At 33.9% G+C, this 19,819-nt stretch overlaps 2 protein-coding genes across 3 annotated transcripts; one reads left to right on the top strand and one right to left on the bottom strand.

The window, feature by feature from the left end:
• The first annotated feature begins 7,445 nt into the window (after window positions 1-7,445).
• LOC112695903 (protein JINGUBANG-like) lies at window positions 7,446-9,151 on the top strand. Its single transcript, XM_025748439.3, has one exon. It carries the CDS (start codon window positions 7,766-7,768, stop codon window positions 9,029-9,031), a length of 1,266 nt encoding a protein of 421 aa, XP_025604224.1. The 5' UTR covers window positions 7,446-7,765; the 3' UTR covers window positions 9,032-9,151.
• Window positions 9,152-11,693: 2,542 nt separating this feature from the next.
• On the bottom strand, window positions 11,694-15,508 carry LOC112695889 (uncharacterized). 2 transcript variants are annotated; one of them, XM_025748420.3, is made up of 7 exons: window positions 15,184-15,508; window positions 14,907-15,105; window positions 14,699-14,808; window positions 14,243-14,321; window positions 14,081-14,148; window positions 13,106-13,172; window positions 11,694-12,090 (listed from the first exon to the last, which is right to left on the bottom strand). In XM_025748420.3, the coding sequence occupies exons 1-7, from the start codon at window positions 15,400-15,402 to the stop codon at window positions 11,978-11,980; spliced, it is 855 nt and encodes a 284-aa protein (XP_025604205.1). In that variant the 5' UTR covers window positions 15,403-15,508; the 3' UTR covers window positions 11,694-11,977. The 2 variants fall into 2 exon arrangements, with proteins under 2 accessions (XP_025604205.1, XP_025604212.1); XM_025748427.3 differs by lacking the exon at window positions 14,243-14,321.
• Between the last annotated feature and the right edge of the window lie 4,311 nt (window positions 15,509-19,819).

Genomic DNA, 19,819 nt, shown 5'->3' with positions numbered 1-19,819 from the left:
TGGATTTTATCATAGGAAATAACTTTTTAAAACTATATCATCCATTCATTCAAGAATTAACATATATAGTTTTAAAAGCTCCACATGATTCTTCAATAAATCAAAAATCAAAACGTATAAAAATACCAACTACCACTATAGATAAGATCTTAAAATTTAAAATATTTTCTATATTAGAAACATGTTATTTAAATTTATACTTTCAGATAAACATTCCAAAAAATAATCTTGAAATAAAGATAGAGGAACTTTTGGATGAAATTTGTGCTGAAAATCCTTTAGATATTAAAAATACAAATAACGAATTAATAAGCATTAAATTAAAAGATCCTATAAAAGAGATAAATGTTCCAAATAAAATTCCTTATTATGCAAGAGATAGAGAAGAGTTCTCTTTAGAATGTAGAGATCTTTTGGAAAAAGGAATTATAAGATTAAGTAAAAGTCCTCATGCAGCTCCAGCCTTTTATGTCGAAAACAATAATGAAATTAAAAGGGGAAAACGAAGAATGGTTATTAACTATAAGAAGATGAATGAAGCAACTATTGGTGATGCTCATAAACTTCCAAGAAAAGATTCTATTTTAGAAAAAATAAAAGGAGCGACTTGGTTTTCATCTCTTGATGCAAAATCAGGATATTGGCAACTTCGGTTAGACGAAGAAACAAAGAAATTAACTGCTTTTACTTGCCCAACAAAAGAATCAACAAGTGTGTTACTCTATGAATGGAATGTATTACCATTCGGATTAAAACAAGCTCCAGGTATTTATCAAAGATTTATGGAAGAAAATCTAAAAGAGTTAAATGAATTTGTTTTAGTGTACATTGATGATATACTAATTTTTACAAAACAGGATAAAGAAGATCATCTTCAAAAATTATTAATAGTTTTAGAAAGATGTAAAGAAAAAGGACTAGTTCTTAGCAAAAAGAAAGCAAGAATAGCAAAACAAGAAATAGAGTTTCTTGGATTAATTCTATCCACTCAAGGAAAGCTAAAACTTCAGCCAAATGTCCTAGAAAAGGTAAATTTATTTCCTAATAAAATAGAAGATAGAAAACAATTACAAAGATTTTTAGGATGTATAAATTATATTTCTGATCAAGGATTTTTAAAGAATATAACAGAATACACTAAAAGCTTATTTCCAAAAATAAGTACTAAAAAAGAATGGAAATGGGATGAAAAAGACAGTATGCAAATTCAAAAGATTAAACAATTATGTGAAAAACTTCCAGAACTTTATATTCCAGAAGAAAATGACTACTTAATAGTAGAAACAGATGCTTCAGACATAACCTGGTCAGGATGTCTAAAAGCTAAGAAAGCTATAAAAAGTTTGGAACCAGAAAAAGAATCACTAGATTCTAAATATTCCCCACAGGAATTACTTTGCAGGTATATTTCAGGGACTTTTACTCCAACAGAACGGAGATATACCACTCATGAAAAGGAAACTCTAGCAGCAATTAAATCTCTTAAGAAATGGAAAATTGAGTTACTACCCAGAGAATTTACATTAAGGACAGATTCAAGTTATCTAACAGGTTTCATACGATATAATTTAAAAGTTGATTATAATCATGGACGATTGGTAAGATGGCAATTATTTTTGTTACAATATCCAATAAAAATTGAATATATTAAGGGTGACAAAAATGTTATTGCAGATACATTAACAAGAGAATGGAGTTCGTCTACAACGCATTAGATCAAGAAATTCAGAAATACGAACAAGAACTTGAAAAATGCAAGCATTGTCAGCAAATAAGGATACAGATCCAATCCCTCAAAAAGGCCATCGAAGCAATGAAATCAACACAACAACCAAAACCATCAGAGTTCAGCCAGCTAAGCGTGGTGGACAAATCAGGTGAAGAAAAAATTCCAGAAAATAAAACAATTGCTGAAATTATCAAAAAATCCACCCAAGATAAAAAATATTATGTAATTTATAATGGCCCCATGAAAGGAGTATATGATGCCTGGAAAAAAGCAGCGCCATTTACACATCAATTAAGGATAATTCATAAAGGAGGATTTTTAACACTGGAAGAAGCAAAGGAATCTTTCAAGGAATATGAAGCTCTTCATCCAGAGCAAACCCTAAAAAGAGCAGATAAAGCTCCAATTCAAACTCAGAGAATAGGAATAATAAGAAACATTCCTACAAGGGCCGAAATCAAGAAAAAGAAAAGGGTCTGTAGATCAAATCTCAGAGAAACCCTTAACATAGTCCTAAATTGGACTGAAGAAAAAAGGGCAATCTTGGGATATTATCCTATTGCCAAAGAACAGCTAACAAAGCTGGTTATATTTCCAGAGGCTTCCCCATCTGACACCTATCAGTTTTTCCAGTATGGATTAATTGATACAATTTTAATTTTTAATGATTTGAAAATTATTAGTGAGTTTCCTGCAGGATTTATTGATGCAGTAAAGAGATTTAAAAATATGATTGACAACGTAAATCCAAGGGATATATCCCTAAAATTTACGAATAGTCAACCTATTTTTAATGAAGAAGAAGAATGCTTGGTTCCAGCACATCAAGTAATCTTCATGTCCGTCTTCCCAGGAAATTTTCAACCAATTGATCAAGTTCAAGATTTAACAATCTACAGTCATGAAGGAAGACTAGCCAGTACACTAGCAAGAGTCTTCGAAAGAACTCAAAAGATAACAAGGGAATCTCACACAAGAATCAATTATAAAAGCAGAAATACTTTGCTTGTGTCCAGTAAAAAGAATGAAATTGAAGAAAGAGAGATGAGACTCTTAGTGGAATTTGAATCAGCATTCTACAACTTATCTGGACTCTTAGAAAAGCTCCCCGAAGGGATAAAGAGGAATCTCTGCTATTTGATAAAAGACAGAGAAGACCACAAGTGCCAGCTATGTGTCTCAGAGTTATCTGAAGAAAGCAATAATAAAACGGAATCAACCCACATGATAAAGGAAGAAGACAACGCATCTGAAGGTCACATGATGAAAGAGGAGGACAGCACATCTGAAGCATCTCTCAACATTATTGCATAGTGACGTAAGCGCTTAGGTCATAGAGCACCAACAATGTAGCTGGTGCAAGATAATAAACAATGACGTAAGCAATGACGTCATAAGAAGGGTAAGGATGGGAATTGTCCATCAGACCCAACCATTATAAATAGGTTGCTTAGACAATTGTAGAAGGCATCAAACAATAGAAAGCAGAAGCCTAAGAGTACTCATATGCTAGGAGAGCAAGGAGGAAGCGGCCTAGGCGATTCTATAGTTTGAAGAAGAATTCCCTTAGGAAAAACCAAATCTAAACTCCCCTCTGGAGTTAGTATCTACAATCTCCCCTCTGGAGATAAAAACATCTTATGTAAAATATTCTAAATAAAGGAAGTTTTTCTCCAGAAAGGTACGCCTTTATCTTAATCTCATAGTTATGAATTATTTAGAAAGTTTAGAATTAGCGGAAGAATCTGATTATTATAGATTATCTGCCTTATTAGATAATGAAAAACAGGCTGTTCTAAAAACAGAATTAAATCTCAAATCAAATGAAAATTTTAATAAACAAAATCTTTTAAAAGAAGTTTTTAATAGAAAAAATATAATATACTATGAAAAAATTCAACTTGAAGCCCCTATAAAGATAAAATCTGCTAATGGAGAACTTGAAATAGCTTTGATAAATGATGAAGAGTTAAGTAAACAGATTGAGAAAATTAAGGATCAACAAAAAAGATCTAAAATTGGATGGATTCATATTAGTACTATACAAGTCTTAATCAAATCTACATATATGAAAGGAATTAATTCACCAATAAGCTTAGCAATCTGTGACAAAAGAATTACTGATGACCCAATAGATCAAATAATTGGAATTGTTCATGGAAACTTGGCAAACGTAAATGTTAAATTCAATGCCCATCTTGGATATGCTATACCTTTATCAACTGAAAATCTTGGAAGATCTATAAGTTTGGCTTATAAATTTCACAGAAAGAATCTAATGGAACAAGACGATGAACCATTTTCAATTACATATGCAATAAATTATGCCTTAACAAATAGCCATCATAGTATAATATTTAAAAATAGAGAAAGAATTTATTTCGATGAATTATTTCAGAAAATTGTAAAAACAGAAATACCAAAATATAAAGCTATTGAAAACCCAGTTCTTTTACTAAAAGAACCATCAGGAAAATTAGTTTCATCGAATTTTCAAATAAGAGAATCCAAAATTAATAGCCCTTTAAGTTTATCTAAGTTAAAGATTAAAGAAGAAAATTCTGAAATAAAAGAATTAACAAAAAAGGTCGAAAAATTAAATGAAACCCTAAACACTAAGTTATGACAATAAATAAAGAAAAAATATATGTAACCTATCAAGACAAGAAACAAGAGCTCTTTGCAAGAGAAAATCGGTTGAATTATTTACAGTTTTCTGAAATAAATCAAAGAGCATTTGAAGCTCTAAAAATAATCTATGACAAATTGAAAGGAGAAGTTGAAGAGTTAGAAAAATTAATAGAATCTCTAGAAAATAGTGATGAATCGATGATAGAATTTGCAGAAATTCTAAGATAAATAATGAAGTATACAAAGATTGAAAGACCAGAAAATAAAATAAAAAGAAAAAGGGCGAAAAAATTAAAAAGTAAAATAAAGGAGTATAAAAGGGAATTAAATAATCTTCAGTTCGAAATTAATGACCTTATAATAAAAATGATAGAAATAAAAACAAATATAAACAAGTTGGAGCTAAACTTAAAAAATTTATAAATGCCTGGAACACCATATTATGACTTAAAAGAATTAAAACTGTTGAAAGGAAAAATGGAGAATGAAGTTGAAAAATTAAAAAGATATTTAGAAACAACAGAAAGTGTAGAAATAAAAGAAGTCTTGGAGGATTTGAAAAATTATATTAAAGAAAAAGACAAACAGATAAAAGATTTTATATACAATAATCAATGCAAAAAAGAATATTATAAACTAAAACAAGATTAAAAAAACTATAAAAATGAAATTAGAATTAGTAATAGTAGAAATACTCAATACTTTTGATTATGAAATTACAAATTGGTATCAGAGCCAAGTTAACGATTAAGGGTAATACTTTCTCTCTAAATAACACTTTTAGTGACACGCTTTTAAATCAATAAAAGACAAAAATCTATAAATCTGTACAAAAGTACATCTGTACAGTAGATGGACCCTTGTATGTATATATACCTTGATCTGAAGAGAATAAGGTCTAAAAAGGTTTTTATGTTGTTGAGTGAGTATTAATTTATTACTAAAAGTTGTATCTGGGTTATAATGTGTGGAAACTCTAATAACGTGCCTTTCCATAGGGTAGGAGTCTAGGAGAGAGTAGGTTAAAGTAGAAACAAAACTAGCTCGTAGAATTTGATTTTGAACCCAAAGTTTGATAATTATTCTGAAACAAAAAGATGCTGCTACTAGGAATGAAAACATATATGGAAAAGGACAAAGACAAGTTAAAATTATCTAGCTATTGAAAATAATTTTAAAAAATTTATTTTTAAAATTAGAATATATAAAAGACACTTTTTAAAAGCAAAACCGTTTACGTTAATATGTGTACCTTAAAAAAGAATGAATTTTAAGAACGTGTTTCAATTATATATCTATTATTTATATCTTTTTTATCACCCTAAGATAGAAATCAAATAATACTCGAGAATTTAATTTGATGTTATATACCCTAACTAAGTCAACGAACATTATGTGAGTTGAAAAAAATTAGGATTATCCTACCATTTTTTCCCTCTTTTCTTATGTCAAAATATTATTGAATTTAAGATGGGAGTTTAAATAACTAGACCTATGTATGTGAAGCTGTGAACCCTGTTATGTGTTACAGATTTTGATTTTGCTTCCTCTTTGTTCCTCTCTAGTCTCTTCTAATGTCGGTCTTCACCCAAAAGATGAACACATAGAGCATGCACTGTTGTTATATATATGGCATATTGCATGGATGAAACTTGTTAATATGATATTTTTTGCTTTGGACAAGGAACGTGATCCCTGCCATACACCTTTACTAATGGTGAATAGAAAAGACAATTAGGGGAGTGACCCTCGCTTTAATTAGGATAGTTACGCACTACCCACCCCAATATAGAGAGTCCTTAATAACTTCAAATCAATCTTTTCTCGTGTTTCATCATAGTAAAAGATACTTTAAAATTAAGATATGGCAAATAAGTACAGTAGTTAAATTTAAAAAAAATTAAATAATTAAAATTTTTAAAATATTTATACCGTATTTATTAGTGAAAATATTTAAATTTTGTTTATTAATGATGATTTAATTAATATTCTAAAGAAATTTATTAGTTACCAAAAACTTAAAATAATTATAAAATTCGTTATACTGGACTCATAAACTATACATATAATACACACGACAAACCATTGGAATACCGGAATTACTTGAAACTTTTCCTGGTCTATGTTAGCCTGCTCCATTCTATAATAATTTACTGTTCAGAACAAAGTTTAACTTTCATCATGCAGATATTTTTCTCTTTTTCTCTACTATTTAGCATAGACATATATATTATAGAGAAATATCAAAATATAATTAGAATTTATTTATTTTTATTATTTTTAACTATTAATTTAATATTTTTTAGTTTAATAATTTAATAATATATTTTAATTCATATTTTTTAATATTAATAATTAACTAATAACCAAAAATAATAAATTGTTCTATTCCTTTTATATTATATTCTCATAGTTGAATAACGCAAATTTGTAGGCAATAAGCTACAAACTTATAATGCATGAATATAGATACAGAACACGATACAATACGGGATATACGGACACACAAATTTAAAATTTTTATAAGACACAGATACACGATATATTATAAAATATAAAGTAATTTTTAGATAAATTATAATGATATTTTGATATTTTATTGATATTGAAATATAAATTAATTTTTAATTATTTTAAAAAAATTTTAGTTATTTAAAATATTTAAAATATCTTTTATTATAGTAATTAATTAATAATTTCTAAACTCATTTAAAAAATACATACTAAGAATAAAATTAAATATATTAATATATGATAATATTTAAGTGTGATCAATAATATTAAAAAAATTATTTTTTATTAACATACGTTTGAACACAAAAAAAATAGGTGTATTGAACGAATAAGTAATTAAAACGAGTTAGAATGATAGCATCCAATCAAACGGAAGTGAAGATTTAATAAGCCTCCGAGGCCGACACAGCCTCACATGTTTTTTATGTCGTACGAGCAGTTGTATTGATGAGAATAATCTGATCGAGTAAATACATATGAAGGCGAGAAGTAATTAACAACACCATTATTTGTATTAGATATTAGATATTTTGATATAGACACATACACTGTCACCCTTAGTTTGTGTATGTCATATCAATTATCATAATCTAAAATCAAAACCATATATGTGGTTTGTCTTTAATCTTATTATATTTTCTTGCTCATCATACTTTTCCCTTATATTAGCGAGCTTTCTTATTGTATGTTGGTTGGTTTGCTTTAATAACCGAACCAACAACTTGCTTATCCATGAAAAACATCAAGACCCCACAAAGCAATCTCACTGCATATACAGCTAAACCATTATTTTCCCCTTTCTTTTCTTTTTCTCCATGACTGACCCATTTAATTTGATTTGTATATATAATATTATAACATCATCACTCCACTTATTAAGCCATGTGAATCATGATGGAGCTCCACAGGTTCAGCAGCACAGGTTCTTCATCTGATTACTCCAACCACCATAACCAAACCTCTTTATCCTCACAACCCAGCTTGGCTTCAGTACCCTCTCTTAACAAGAACTATCATTATTCTTGTTCTAATTATTCAACCGCCTCATACAACTGCATCGCAACCCTAAAAGGACACAACTACTACACATCCTCCTTAACCCTCTCCGCTAAATTCCTCTACAGTGGCTCCTCCGACAGAGAAATTAGGTCATGGTCCAAACAATCATTATTAACTACCACTAATAATATAGTCCTTGCTGGGAAAGGTGCAGTCAAGTCTCTAGTTGTTCACTCAGACAAGCTCTTTAGTGCTCACCAAGATAACAAAATTAGGGTTTGGAAGATCACCAACAATATCAACAACCACCACGACCATGAGCAGAAGTACACGCGTTTGGCCACGCTTCCAACGCTCAGCGACCGCGTCTCCAAGATATTACTCCCCAAAAACCACGTTAGAATCCGGAGGCACAAAAAGTCCACGTGGGTTCACCACGTGGATGCAGTGTCTTGTCTTGCCCTATCCCATGACGGAGCCTTGTTATACTCTGCCTCGTGGGACAGGACGATCAAGATTTGGCGAACCAGAGACTTTGCGTGTTTGGAATCAGTGATAAATGCACACGATGATGCCATCAACGCAGTTGCAGTTTCCAACGATGGACGCGTCTACACAGGATCGGCGGACAAAAGAATCAAGGTTTGGAAGAAGAAAGGCGGCGGCCAAGGAGTAGTGGGAGAGAAAAGCAAAAGCAAAAACAAACACTACCTTGTGGACACGTTGGAGAAACACAAGTCTGGGATCAACGCTTTGGCGCTTAACGGCGACGGTTCGTTACTATATTCCGGGGCATGTGATAGATCAATACTGTTATGGGCGAAGAAGGAAGAAGACAAAGAAGGAGAAGGTGGTGATGGAAAAATGGTGGTGGTGGGTGCGCTTAGGGGGCATGGTAAGTCTATACTTTGCTTAGTGGTGGTGATGGATTTTGTTGTGAGTGGTTCAGAGGACAAAACGATTCGTGTTTGGAGGGGTTTTGGCGGGAGAGAGTATACTTGTGTGGCGGTTTTGGAAGGGCATAGAGGACCAATTAAGAGCCTAACCGCCATGGTTGATCATAACCATGATGATCCTTCCCAAGCATCGATGGTTGTCTATAGTGGCAGTTTGGACTGTGACATTAAGGTTTGGAAGGTTTTTGTTCCTCTTCCCTGAATTTAGTTCTATATAGGATGTGCTTTACAATTTCTTTTTTATTTTATTCAAAACTTTACAATATACCACCATACAATATACCATTATAAACTCAAAAAATAATATGTGCATTTATATATATTTTCTTTTCTTTCTGTGTCCCCAGATAAAAAATATAAATTCAACAGCAATTTGTGCCTCACTTTTCTTAATTTGCCAATCCTCCCTTTTTTTTTCTTTTCATCTTTCCGTCTATCTCTCGATAAACACCATAGATACAAATTAAAGGAATCTGCTGAGCCTTCCATCCTTTCATCAGGAAAATTTATTTGATCATCTTTTTTATATTTAATCAATTTATTTTATGACTTAATTTTATTTAGTGGTGATGTAAAAAATTGTATATAGACATCCAATTATATATTTTTGAAGAAAATATGCGGATCGAGCCAAGATACATTAGCCAACATTGTGAGTCCCTAACCCTGAGCCATCATCGTGCTTTTCCGTCAGAGCCATCACTATCGCTGCTGCTTCAATGCTTCGTGCCTTTGCTTAGCTTCTGCTACTTCTGTAGCTTGTGTCTTTTTCTTCATGTATGGCGTGTTTATCAAATAGAAGGGGACAGGATATTTTGGCTCTTTCATAACTAATTAACCGGTCAATAGACAGAAAAGACAAGATTATTAAGAGATTTTGAATGAGGATAAAATCAAAAAGTGAATTTTAAGTTTGTTTCTATCGGTTAATTTATTCTACTTTTCATTATCTTTAATTCAAAAGATATATTACATGGAGAAAGTCACATTGTATAAGCGGTGGCACTTTCCCGTATAATATAAAAAGTTACTTTTTCCGGTAATTTTTTTATTGGTGCATAATTATTGCATGCATATATATCATATTTGTTTGTTTTTATGAGAATAATAACTCATAACTCAGTAATACGTAGTTACTTGCAATCCCGGCCGATATTGATCACTACTGCATTTGGAGAAATTAAGCACTTATTTTTTCAAAAAATTTTCAAAGGTTTCTTCTAACAAGATCTTTTTAGCATAGTCCTGAAAATCGAACCAAACTAATCGGTTTAATTGGATTAATAAAAAACTAATTATCTGATCAGTTCGATTGACCTCATAAATTGTCTGATAAAAAATCGATCGAACTAGTAGTTAACTAATAAACTATTAGAATCAACCGGTTTATTTAAGGGTTTTCGATTCGGTATATTCCTCAAAATGGAGCCGTTTTACCCTTGAAAAAAAGACCTAATCGAATTAATCCTAACGCAGTCCTACACCAATTCCATTCCTCTTTTCTCTCTGAAAATTGGAAATTGAAAGAACTAAAGAAGTAAAGAATTTTAGTCCCACAGCCATTGTCCCCTTTCATTGTTATCACCGAACTCTTCTCTGCTAAGAATAGGCGTTGCGTGTGAAAGTTCTGTCGCCGTCGTAGGAAGTTATGTCGCGTGTGGAAGCTCCATCGCCGTCCTAAGAAGCTCTATCATTGTCATGTGGAAGCTTGATCCTCGTTTCTGTCTCGCCGTTCCTCCTTTGTCGTCAGCTTGGTTTCTCCGTCGCTAGATCTGCTCAAAGCTACTAATGGCGTCGCCATCTCTACCCTCATCGTCAAGACTATTTCTGGCTTCGAACCCCTCTCTATCTGTGAATGTCTCTCTTCTGCCGTCGTGGTTATTCTCTTTCTTCAATTATTTTTTTATTTTGTTAATTATAATAATTTTGAGTTGCTATAATTTTTATTCTGGATTCTAATCGCTAGACAAAATAGATTTTGGTTGTTGTGTGAAAATTTGATTAATTCTATTGGTTAATTTTGTTGTTGGATAGAATAGATTCTGATTATTGCTGATTTTTTTTTTGCCTTATTAATTTTTATGAAACTAGAATAAAATTTTTGTTGATGGTTGATTTATAATTCTAGAATGATTTTTTGAAATGATGATGTTATATGTTATTGGCTTGTTGCTGATTTTCTAAATTAGAATTGGGTTTAATTGTGAGTGAGTTTAATTGTGAGTTGCTGAGTTAATAATACTAGTTTTGTTGATATTTATTTATTCTAAATGGTTCATTTTCTAAAATGATGATGTTGTTGCTTGCTGATATATTGTTGACTTATTGCTTATTTTCTGAAGATTACTGATTGGTTGAAAATTTGGTTAATATTTTTTGTGGTAAAATATTATGCGAAATTTTAAAATTTTAAATTTTATAAAATTAAAAATTATTGAATTTAAATATTTAAAATTATATATTAACCTTTAATTAATATTTAAATAAATCGGTTAAACTCCAATTGAATGCTGGTTAAACTATTGAAGCAGGGAACTAGTTACCTTACTGGTTATTGACCGATTCGGTTCTTGTTTTTTAGATTGGACAAATTAATAATCCCATAAATTAATAACTCAGCTCGTGAAAATAAAGTTGTTTCGAAATACAAGAATGCTTAAATTTATCACAAATTCAGCTTATCAAATCGTAATGAGCTAGGCTCGAGTTATCAGTTCACGAGTCAACTCGACTTAGCTACGTGCAATAAATTTTATATCCAAATACACTAACATAAATAGATGCAAAATCCATCTAACAAGAGAACTAACCTTTTTTCAACATATAATCGGCCAAAATTAACTGAATGTTGGTGGGAAAAGAAATTGGCTGGCAAACTTTTTTTACATAAATTATACATAAAAAGCGGTCAAAACAGCAACATATTTAGGAAAGAAAAAAAAAGAAACTAGTGGGGTGAAAACCTGACCACTCGCTGAATCAAATTTGATTGCTGAAATGTATATATAAAAGAATCTCTTCTATGGTAGCAAAAGAATGTGTCATTCTCAGCCAAGGTAGAATTCCATGTTCTATTGGGCAGCCAGGCAGGCGAAATTAATTAAAGAAAAAAGGAAGAAAAGAAATGAAGATTGAACAACCACATCAATTACAATGGTTCTTTAGCAGGTGTACCTGGATCACGGGGATATTTCATCGGAGTGGAACGATCCTTTGAGCATATGACAACAGTCCGTTGACCATATGGACTTCGAGAATCAACTAGACATGACAAAATTAATGTAAAGTTACTTCCACAACAAGCTAGTCCGTTTATCCATTGACAAAACTATCATAGAAATAAATAGCAAAGATTCTGTTTCAGAAAATCTCAGGGATAACCACTAGGCATCCATATGTGATCAAGAGTCAACCAGATAGGTAAGTCTTTTACTATGCAGCATAGGACTCTATAAGAAGCGTTGGGCCGGGAGGGAACAATGGCTGATGCTCTAAGAAAATAAATAATTTGTGAAAATTAAGGGTGCGGCATATGAATTGTGCATATAAGGTTTATTTAACAAGTAAGGATTTGTTAAATTAGTGTAAGGCTAAGGATGATGAGTAACTTTCCTTAAAGATATATCGAAATTTTGAACTTGTACCGAAATTGAATACCAAACTTATATTAACTAAGCAAAAAAGTTATTTCTCCATTCTACCTGTCATTATTTGATTAACTCTTCTGTCTTTCAGCATCAGTGATCAGTTCAATACAAATCTTAAAGTTCGATGCTATCACTACACAAATGCACCATGCTACACAGAACATGTTACCCAACTTTGTAGGATGGAACATTCATGCCCAAGTTTTACAGTTTACTGAGAGCCTCCACAAGTCATTGGAGCATCACTATTTTAATAACCCAGTCACTGACTGGCATAGACTTTAAACTCCCTAGTACCTACTGTTTTTCCACATTTTTCCACATCAATGCGCATGGAGTGTTGCACATGCCCCAAAAAACAGAGAAAAGTACCCGCGAATGTCAAGCACGGAGTCCAACCAAGAATAAAATTACAAAACAAGAATCAATTTATATGATGGTAACACCATCAAAGAAGGCAAGCAATCAATCTTTCCATTTCACAGAGAAACTAGAAACCTATATTCACAGGTTTACAAATGCAAGTCTCATCTCAGAAAATTATCAAAATTTTGAAATTTTATACCAGTGAAATTAATTGCAAAAGTCTATATGGCAAGGGCAAGTTTTAAAGGTTTTAAGCTGTGTACCTGAGCACACTTGCAATAGAGAAGCACCCATCTTCTGGATGGCACTTTCAGCTTTCTTAACTTCATCCTATCCAGATTCATCACATAGGATGGCAATGCATTGTTAAAATTTTCAAATATCCATGAACTACAGACAGAAATGCCACACATAATGCATCATGATTTGGGATGTACAAGTAACCCAAAACACATAAAAAGAAAATATGGATTTAAATTAAACTTTTTTAATTTTTACACAATCATGTAACCACACATTGCCAAATATCTAGAAAAAGTTAGACTATTATAATTGCGAACTTAAGGGATTTTTTTAATGAAGTGCATATGCTAACACATAATTGGATGTTAGCTTAAAAATCCTGGAATGGCAATGAATCATATTTAAAGCGAGAAAATAAGAGCATATATAATTAAAAAGAAGGAATAAAAATAGCAGTAATAACTTTTCATTCACAGGGAAAGAAATCAACATTCACTTTTTCCTTGTAAGGGATCAGAAGAAAATAGCAATTTATCTGGAAATTTTAACAGATCACACTCGATGTATTTCCCAGGAAACCAATTGTTGGAGATAAAATGTAAGAGTAACAACTGAACAAGGAGGGAATTAGCATACAGATAATACACTCTTAGGCCATTTTCTGATCAGAGCTTGAACTAGAGGATGCCTGGACAAAATACGTGTTTTATACTTGGAAAACAAAGCGCACTAGTTCTACTTCAAGGTAATTAATAGCAATCTGCTGAGCAAGAGCAAAGTTGTTGCTCACAATAAGAATATGATCAACACCAGTAAAATACAATATATGACTTAATAAACAAATAAGCACAACTCTGGTGGTACAAAAAAGCAAGATAATAAATAAAATCAACTCCACATTTTTCTGATATTTCTTGTAGGAAAGCAACCAATCATTAATCGGCAGAAGGTATTGATTAAAAGCTTCAAACTAAATTTCTCATTTTGTTACATACCTCAGGGTCATGACCCTTGGCAGCAATAAACAATCCACCAACACGAACCAGTGGAAGACAATACTCAGCTGGGAATGTAATAAGAGCAATGAACCATACAGGAATAAGAAATCACCAAGTGATGAAGTAGCACAGAATTATATCAGGACATCCATTGACTACCTAACACTCTCATTTCTGCAACTGCCCTAGCCACTGCTATGTCGAATTTCTCTCTGAAGCAATGATTCTGCCCCAAACTCTGTCCTATGCACAATAGAAGACAGATTTTCAAGAGTATAAAGGCAAAATAGAAACCAAAATGAAGCATGGTGGAGATTCTTTTGCAGTGTTCAGCTTAAGAAAAGCATCCCAGTTATTCAGGAAAAACCTTGTTATTCTCTTATTTCTCTTTTTCCTTTCTACATTCATAAATTAAGAATGTTATCATGCCACACACTAGAACAAATAGCAAGTGGATTCAAAATAACACCACATGCATTAAAAATGGTAAGGGAGATTGCGTTTCAAATTCCAATACCTTAACTACATAAGAAACTGAAATTAAAATTTCAAAAAGGATCAACAAATATACATTTACAGTTTCATAATACAAGAATATGGAAGCGTGTGTGTTACCTCTGCTCTTCCTCTTACTATCTGGATATTTGATGAACCGATGATTCCAACAACATGCTCCAAGAATACGCATCTCTTGTTCATGGACTCCATCAGCGTAACTTCCCATTCTACTCCATTTCAATTGCAAAAACTGAGAGAATATCACAACTCGCAAAAAAGGAATTGAATCTAATTACACAAGGAAAAAAAAGCAGCGAAATTTCACCTGGACAAGCTATGGCCAAAACAACTCCGGGAAGACCAGCACCTGTTCCAACGTCCACGAGGCTAAGCTTCTCATGTGACGGCGCGCCGCCGCAGCGCGTGCGGTAGCAATCCCTAAGAGGAGGGAGGATCGCGAGCGAGTCCTCGACGTGCCTCTCCATGACTTCATCGGCGTCTTTGACTGCGGTGAGATTCATGCGCTGCAATTGAAAACGCGGAAATTAAGTGTTAATGTAGTTGAAGAGTTGAAAGAATTGGAAAGTATGTATTATGTATACCTTGTTCCATTGGAGAATAGCGTGAACGTAGAGATGGATCTGGTGTCTCTGGCGGGAGGATAGGGTTCGGAAGTGGGAAAGAGTGGCGAGGGATTTGACGGTGGTTTTGCGGTGGCAGAGAGTGGTGGGTTTGTTGTTGGGCGTAAGGTGTTTGAAGAAAGTCGCAGGAGAAAAAGTGTACAAGTTGAGAAGAATGCAGCGACTGTTACTAAGCAACATCTCCCAGCGCGCGCTTTTACTTCCCCGCGCTTCACTCAGGAATTTCTTTCAACAGTAGCATTTTTAAATCATGATAAAATTGTTACATATATTTATAAGCATTATTGTAATTTGTATTTGTTTAAAACATTTTTTTTTTCGGACTTGAAGCAATATTTCTTGGAGACTAATGAAAACAAAGAAATGTCTTCTTTTTTTTAATTCGGCACTTTGCTTAGTCATGGGCTTATGCCCGGTATAGTGCCGTTATTGTATTATGACTAAGCTTTTGGGACTTCCTTTATAGGGGCTCGGGTGTTAGAACAAGCCAGGCAACCAAGAATCCATGAGCCGAAAGAGAAAAAGAAAGAAAAAAACAATGGATGCCCTTCTGAATATGGTGGAGAAACCCAGAAGCCCATTCAACAGCATATAGGAACAATACATCAAGAAGGAGCATATTATTCAAAGAGAATGAACAACATGACAACGTTGGAGACAATCAGAATCGAGGAGGAGAAAAATAGGAATATAGAGAGAAAAACAAACAACTAACTTTTAGTAGAAAGAAAAAAGAAGTAGGAAAATTAAATAATGAAAAAGGGGTGGAGAAACAAGATGGGGACTCCAATATGTACGTAAAGTTGAAACTGAGTTAACTCTAAAAAGGAAGATAACGTGGGGATGTTGGTTCTTTGGGGTAGGATCTTTCGAGAGTGGTCTGTCTTCTAGTTTGGTTTGATTCTGTATGTTCCACCTTAGTGTGTTGAGCTCTTTTCTTTTAAAAAAAAGTCTGAAAAGGAAGAGGAAAGATAAGAAAATTCTTATGATATCTAATACTGAATGGAATGAAGACAGATTGGAAGAGAAAGCTCAAGACTTTAAGTGATCAAGGACGGAAGATGGTGAAGACTCTGTGAAAGCTAATGCTTTGAGGTTAACTGTAATAGAAGATATTCAGGAAGTGAATGAAAGGACCAGGAAAAGAATTCCAAGAAGGTGGGAGGCAATGGAGCAATGGAAGACAAGGAAGAGAACTTGGTTATGATGACAACAGCATGAAAATCAGGTAACTGTATCATGACTGAGGAGGCAGGCCTATACATGCCCCAACCTCAGCCATGATCATACTTAGCTGAAATTGTCGTGGAGTGACGGCATCCTCGATAATTTCTGAACTTTTAAATTTATGTAAACAGAAAAAGTCGTCCATTATCTTCTTGATGGAAACCAGAGCTAAGGATATTAAGATAAAAAAGATTAGGAGAAGGTTACATTTTGACAAATATTTGTGTAGAACTTCGAGACTTACCTGATGGTCTATGTATTTTTTGGAAAGATAATGTAAAAATTAATGTTTACTCGTGGTGTGATAATTATATTAAAACTCAAATTAGTGATAATAAAGGCAATAGTTGGAGTTGTAATTTTTTGTATAGTAATCCTGTTTTTAAGAATAGGAAGAGGATGTGGAATATGCTAACAGAGAGTAATATTATTCCAGAGGAACCACAAGCCTACTTAGGTGATTGGTGCACGAAATTGTGTATGCCAATATTAATGGACTATTTCTCACAACTTCACACAACTAATCAGCAAGTGCACTGGGTCGTCCAAGTAATACCTTACGTGAGTAAGAGTCGAATCCCACGGAGATTGTTGGCTTGAAGCAAGCTATGGTTATCTTATTAATGTTAGTCAGGATACCAATAGGATTCTTTAGCCACGATTGTAAAAGATAAATAAAAGGGTGTAAAAGGAGTAATTGTTACGCAGTAGTAGAGAATATGTTGGAGTTTTGGACATGCTTTGTCCTCTGAATTTCAGCTTTTCCCTTGTCCTCCTCTTCACACACGCAAGGCTCCTTCCACGGCAAGCTGTATGTAGGGCGTCACCGTTGTCAATGGCTACTTCCCATCCTCTCAGTGAAAATGGTCCAAATGCTCTGTCACAGCACGACTAATCATCTGTTGGTTCTCGATCATGTCGGAATAGAATCCATTGATTCTTTTGCGTTTGTCATCACGCCCAACAATCGCGAGTTTGAAGCTCGTCACAGCCATTCAATCCTTGAATCCTACTCGAAATACCACAGACAAGGTTTAGACTTTCCAGATCCTCAAGAGTAGCTGCCAAAATGTTCTAGCTTATACCACGAAGATTCTGATTAAGGAATATAAGAGATACTCATTCAATCTAATGTAGAACGGAGGTGGTTGTCAAGCACACGTTCATGGATTGAGGAAGGTGATGAGTATCACAGATCATCACCTTCTTCATAGTGAAGCACGAATGAACATCTTAGAAAGGAACAGCGTGTTTGAATGGAAAACAGAAATAATTGCATTAATTCATCGAGACGCTGCAGAGCTCCTCACCCCCAACAATGGAGTTTAGAGACTCATGCCGTCACAAAGTACAAAGTTCAGATCTAAAAAAATGTCATGAGATACAAAATAAATCTCTAAAAGTTGTTTAAATATTAAACTAGTAACTTATGTTTACAGAAAATGAGTAAACTAGGATGGATAATGCGGAAATCCACTTCTGGGGCCCACTTGGTATTTGCTGGGGCTGAGACTTAAGCTTCTCACGTGCCTGGGCTGTTTCTGGAGTTAAACACTGGTGGACGAAATTGTGATCCTCAAAATTGGTCTCTTTGTATTTGTATGAAATCAAAAATACCCCAAAGAGATCATGGTATGATGAATTGGGATCTTAATAATCCCTGGTAATGGCACCCACCAACAGCTTAGTGTTGTTGTTGGACCAAAAGAGTTACAGGCACTGTTAGAGAAGCTCACAACTCCGTTCAACTTAACCAGCAAGTGTACTGGGTCATCCAAGTAATACCTTACGTGAGTAAGGGACGATCCCACAGAGATTGTTGGTATGAAGCAAGTTATGGTCACCTTGTAAATCTCAGTTAGGCAGATTAAATGTTTATGGATTTCGAAAATTTGTAATAAAAAGAAAATAAAATAGGATAGAAATACTTATGTAAATTAATGGTGGGGATTTCAGATAGGCATGTGGAGATGCTAGAATCCTCTCGAATCTCTGTTTTCCTATTGCTTTCATCCAATTCTTCTTACTCCTTTCCATGGCAAGCTGTATGTAGGGCATCACCGTCATCAATGGCTACTTTTCATCCTCTCGGGAAAATGGTCCTATGCGCTGTCACTGCATGGCTAATCGTCTGGAGGCATCACCCTTGACAATGGCTACATCCCATCCTCTCAGTGAAAATGGTCCAAATGCTCTGTCACAGCACGGCTAATCATCTGTCGATTCTCAATCAGGTTGGAATAGAATCCATTGATTCTTTTGCGTCTGTCACTAACGCCCAGCCTTCAGGAGTTTGAAGCTCGTCACAGTCATTCAATACCGGAATCTTACTCGGAATACCACAGACAAGGTTAGACTTTCCAGATTCCCAGAATCCTACTCGGAATACCACAGACAAGGTTAGACTTTTCGGATTCCCATGAATGTCGCCATCTATCTAGCTTATACCACGAAGATTCTGTTGGGGAATCTAAGAGATATGCGCCCGGCCTAAAGTAGAACGGAAGTGGTTGTCAGTCACGCGCGTTCATAGGTGAGAATGATGATGAGTGTCACGGATCATCACATTCATCAAGTTGAAGTGCAACGTATATCTTGGAATAAGAATAAAAGAGATTTGAATAGAAAATAATAGTAATTGTATTGAAACTTGAGGTACAGCAGAGCTCCACACCCTTAATCTATGGTGTGCAGAAACTCCACCGTTGAAAATACATAAGTGAAAGGTTCAGGCATGGCCGAATGGCCAGCCCTCATGAAGGTGATCAAAAGACTGAATGGTCAAAAGATGTCTAATACAATAGTAACTTATCCTATTTATACTAGACTAGCTACTAGGGTTTACATGAGTAAGTAATTGATGCATAAATCCACTTCCGGGGCCCACTTGGTGTATGCTTGGGCTGAGCTTGATCTATCCACGAGCTGAGGCTTTTCTTGGAGTTGAACACCAAGTTGTAATGTGTTTTGGGCGTTCAACTCCGGGTCGTGACGTGTTTCTGGCGTTTAACTCCAGACAGCAGCATGTACTTGGCGTTGAGCGCCATTTTACGTCATCAATTTCCGAATAAAGTATAGACTATTATATATTTCTGGAAAGCTCTGGATGTCTACTTTCCAACGCCATTAAGAGCGCGCCATTTGGAGTTTTGTAGCTCTAGAAAATCCATTTTGAGTGCAAGGAGGTCAGATTCCAACAGCATCAACAGTCCTTTTGCCAGCCTTTTTCAGAATTTTGCTCAAGTCCCTCAATTTCAGCCAGAAATTACTTGAAATCACAGAAAAACACACAAACTCATAGTAAAGTCCAGAAATGTGAATTTAGCATAAAAAATAATGAAAACATCCCTAAAAGTAGCTTGAACTTACT

Source organism: Arachis hypogaea, chromosome 1 (genome assembly GCF_003086295.3).
Source record: "Arachis hypogaea cultivar Tifrunner chromosome 1, arahy.Tifrunner.gnm2.J5K5, whole genome shotgun sequence".
Lineage (NCBI taxonomy): Eukaryota > Viridiplantae > Streptophyta > Magnoliopsida > Fabales > Fabaceae > Arachis > Arachis hypogaea.
This window is presented reverse-complemented; position numbering and strand designations above follow the sequence as displayed.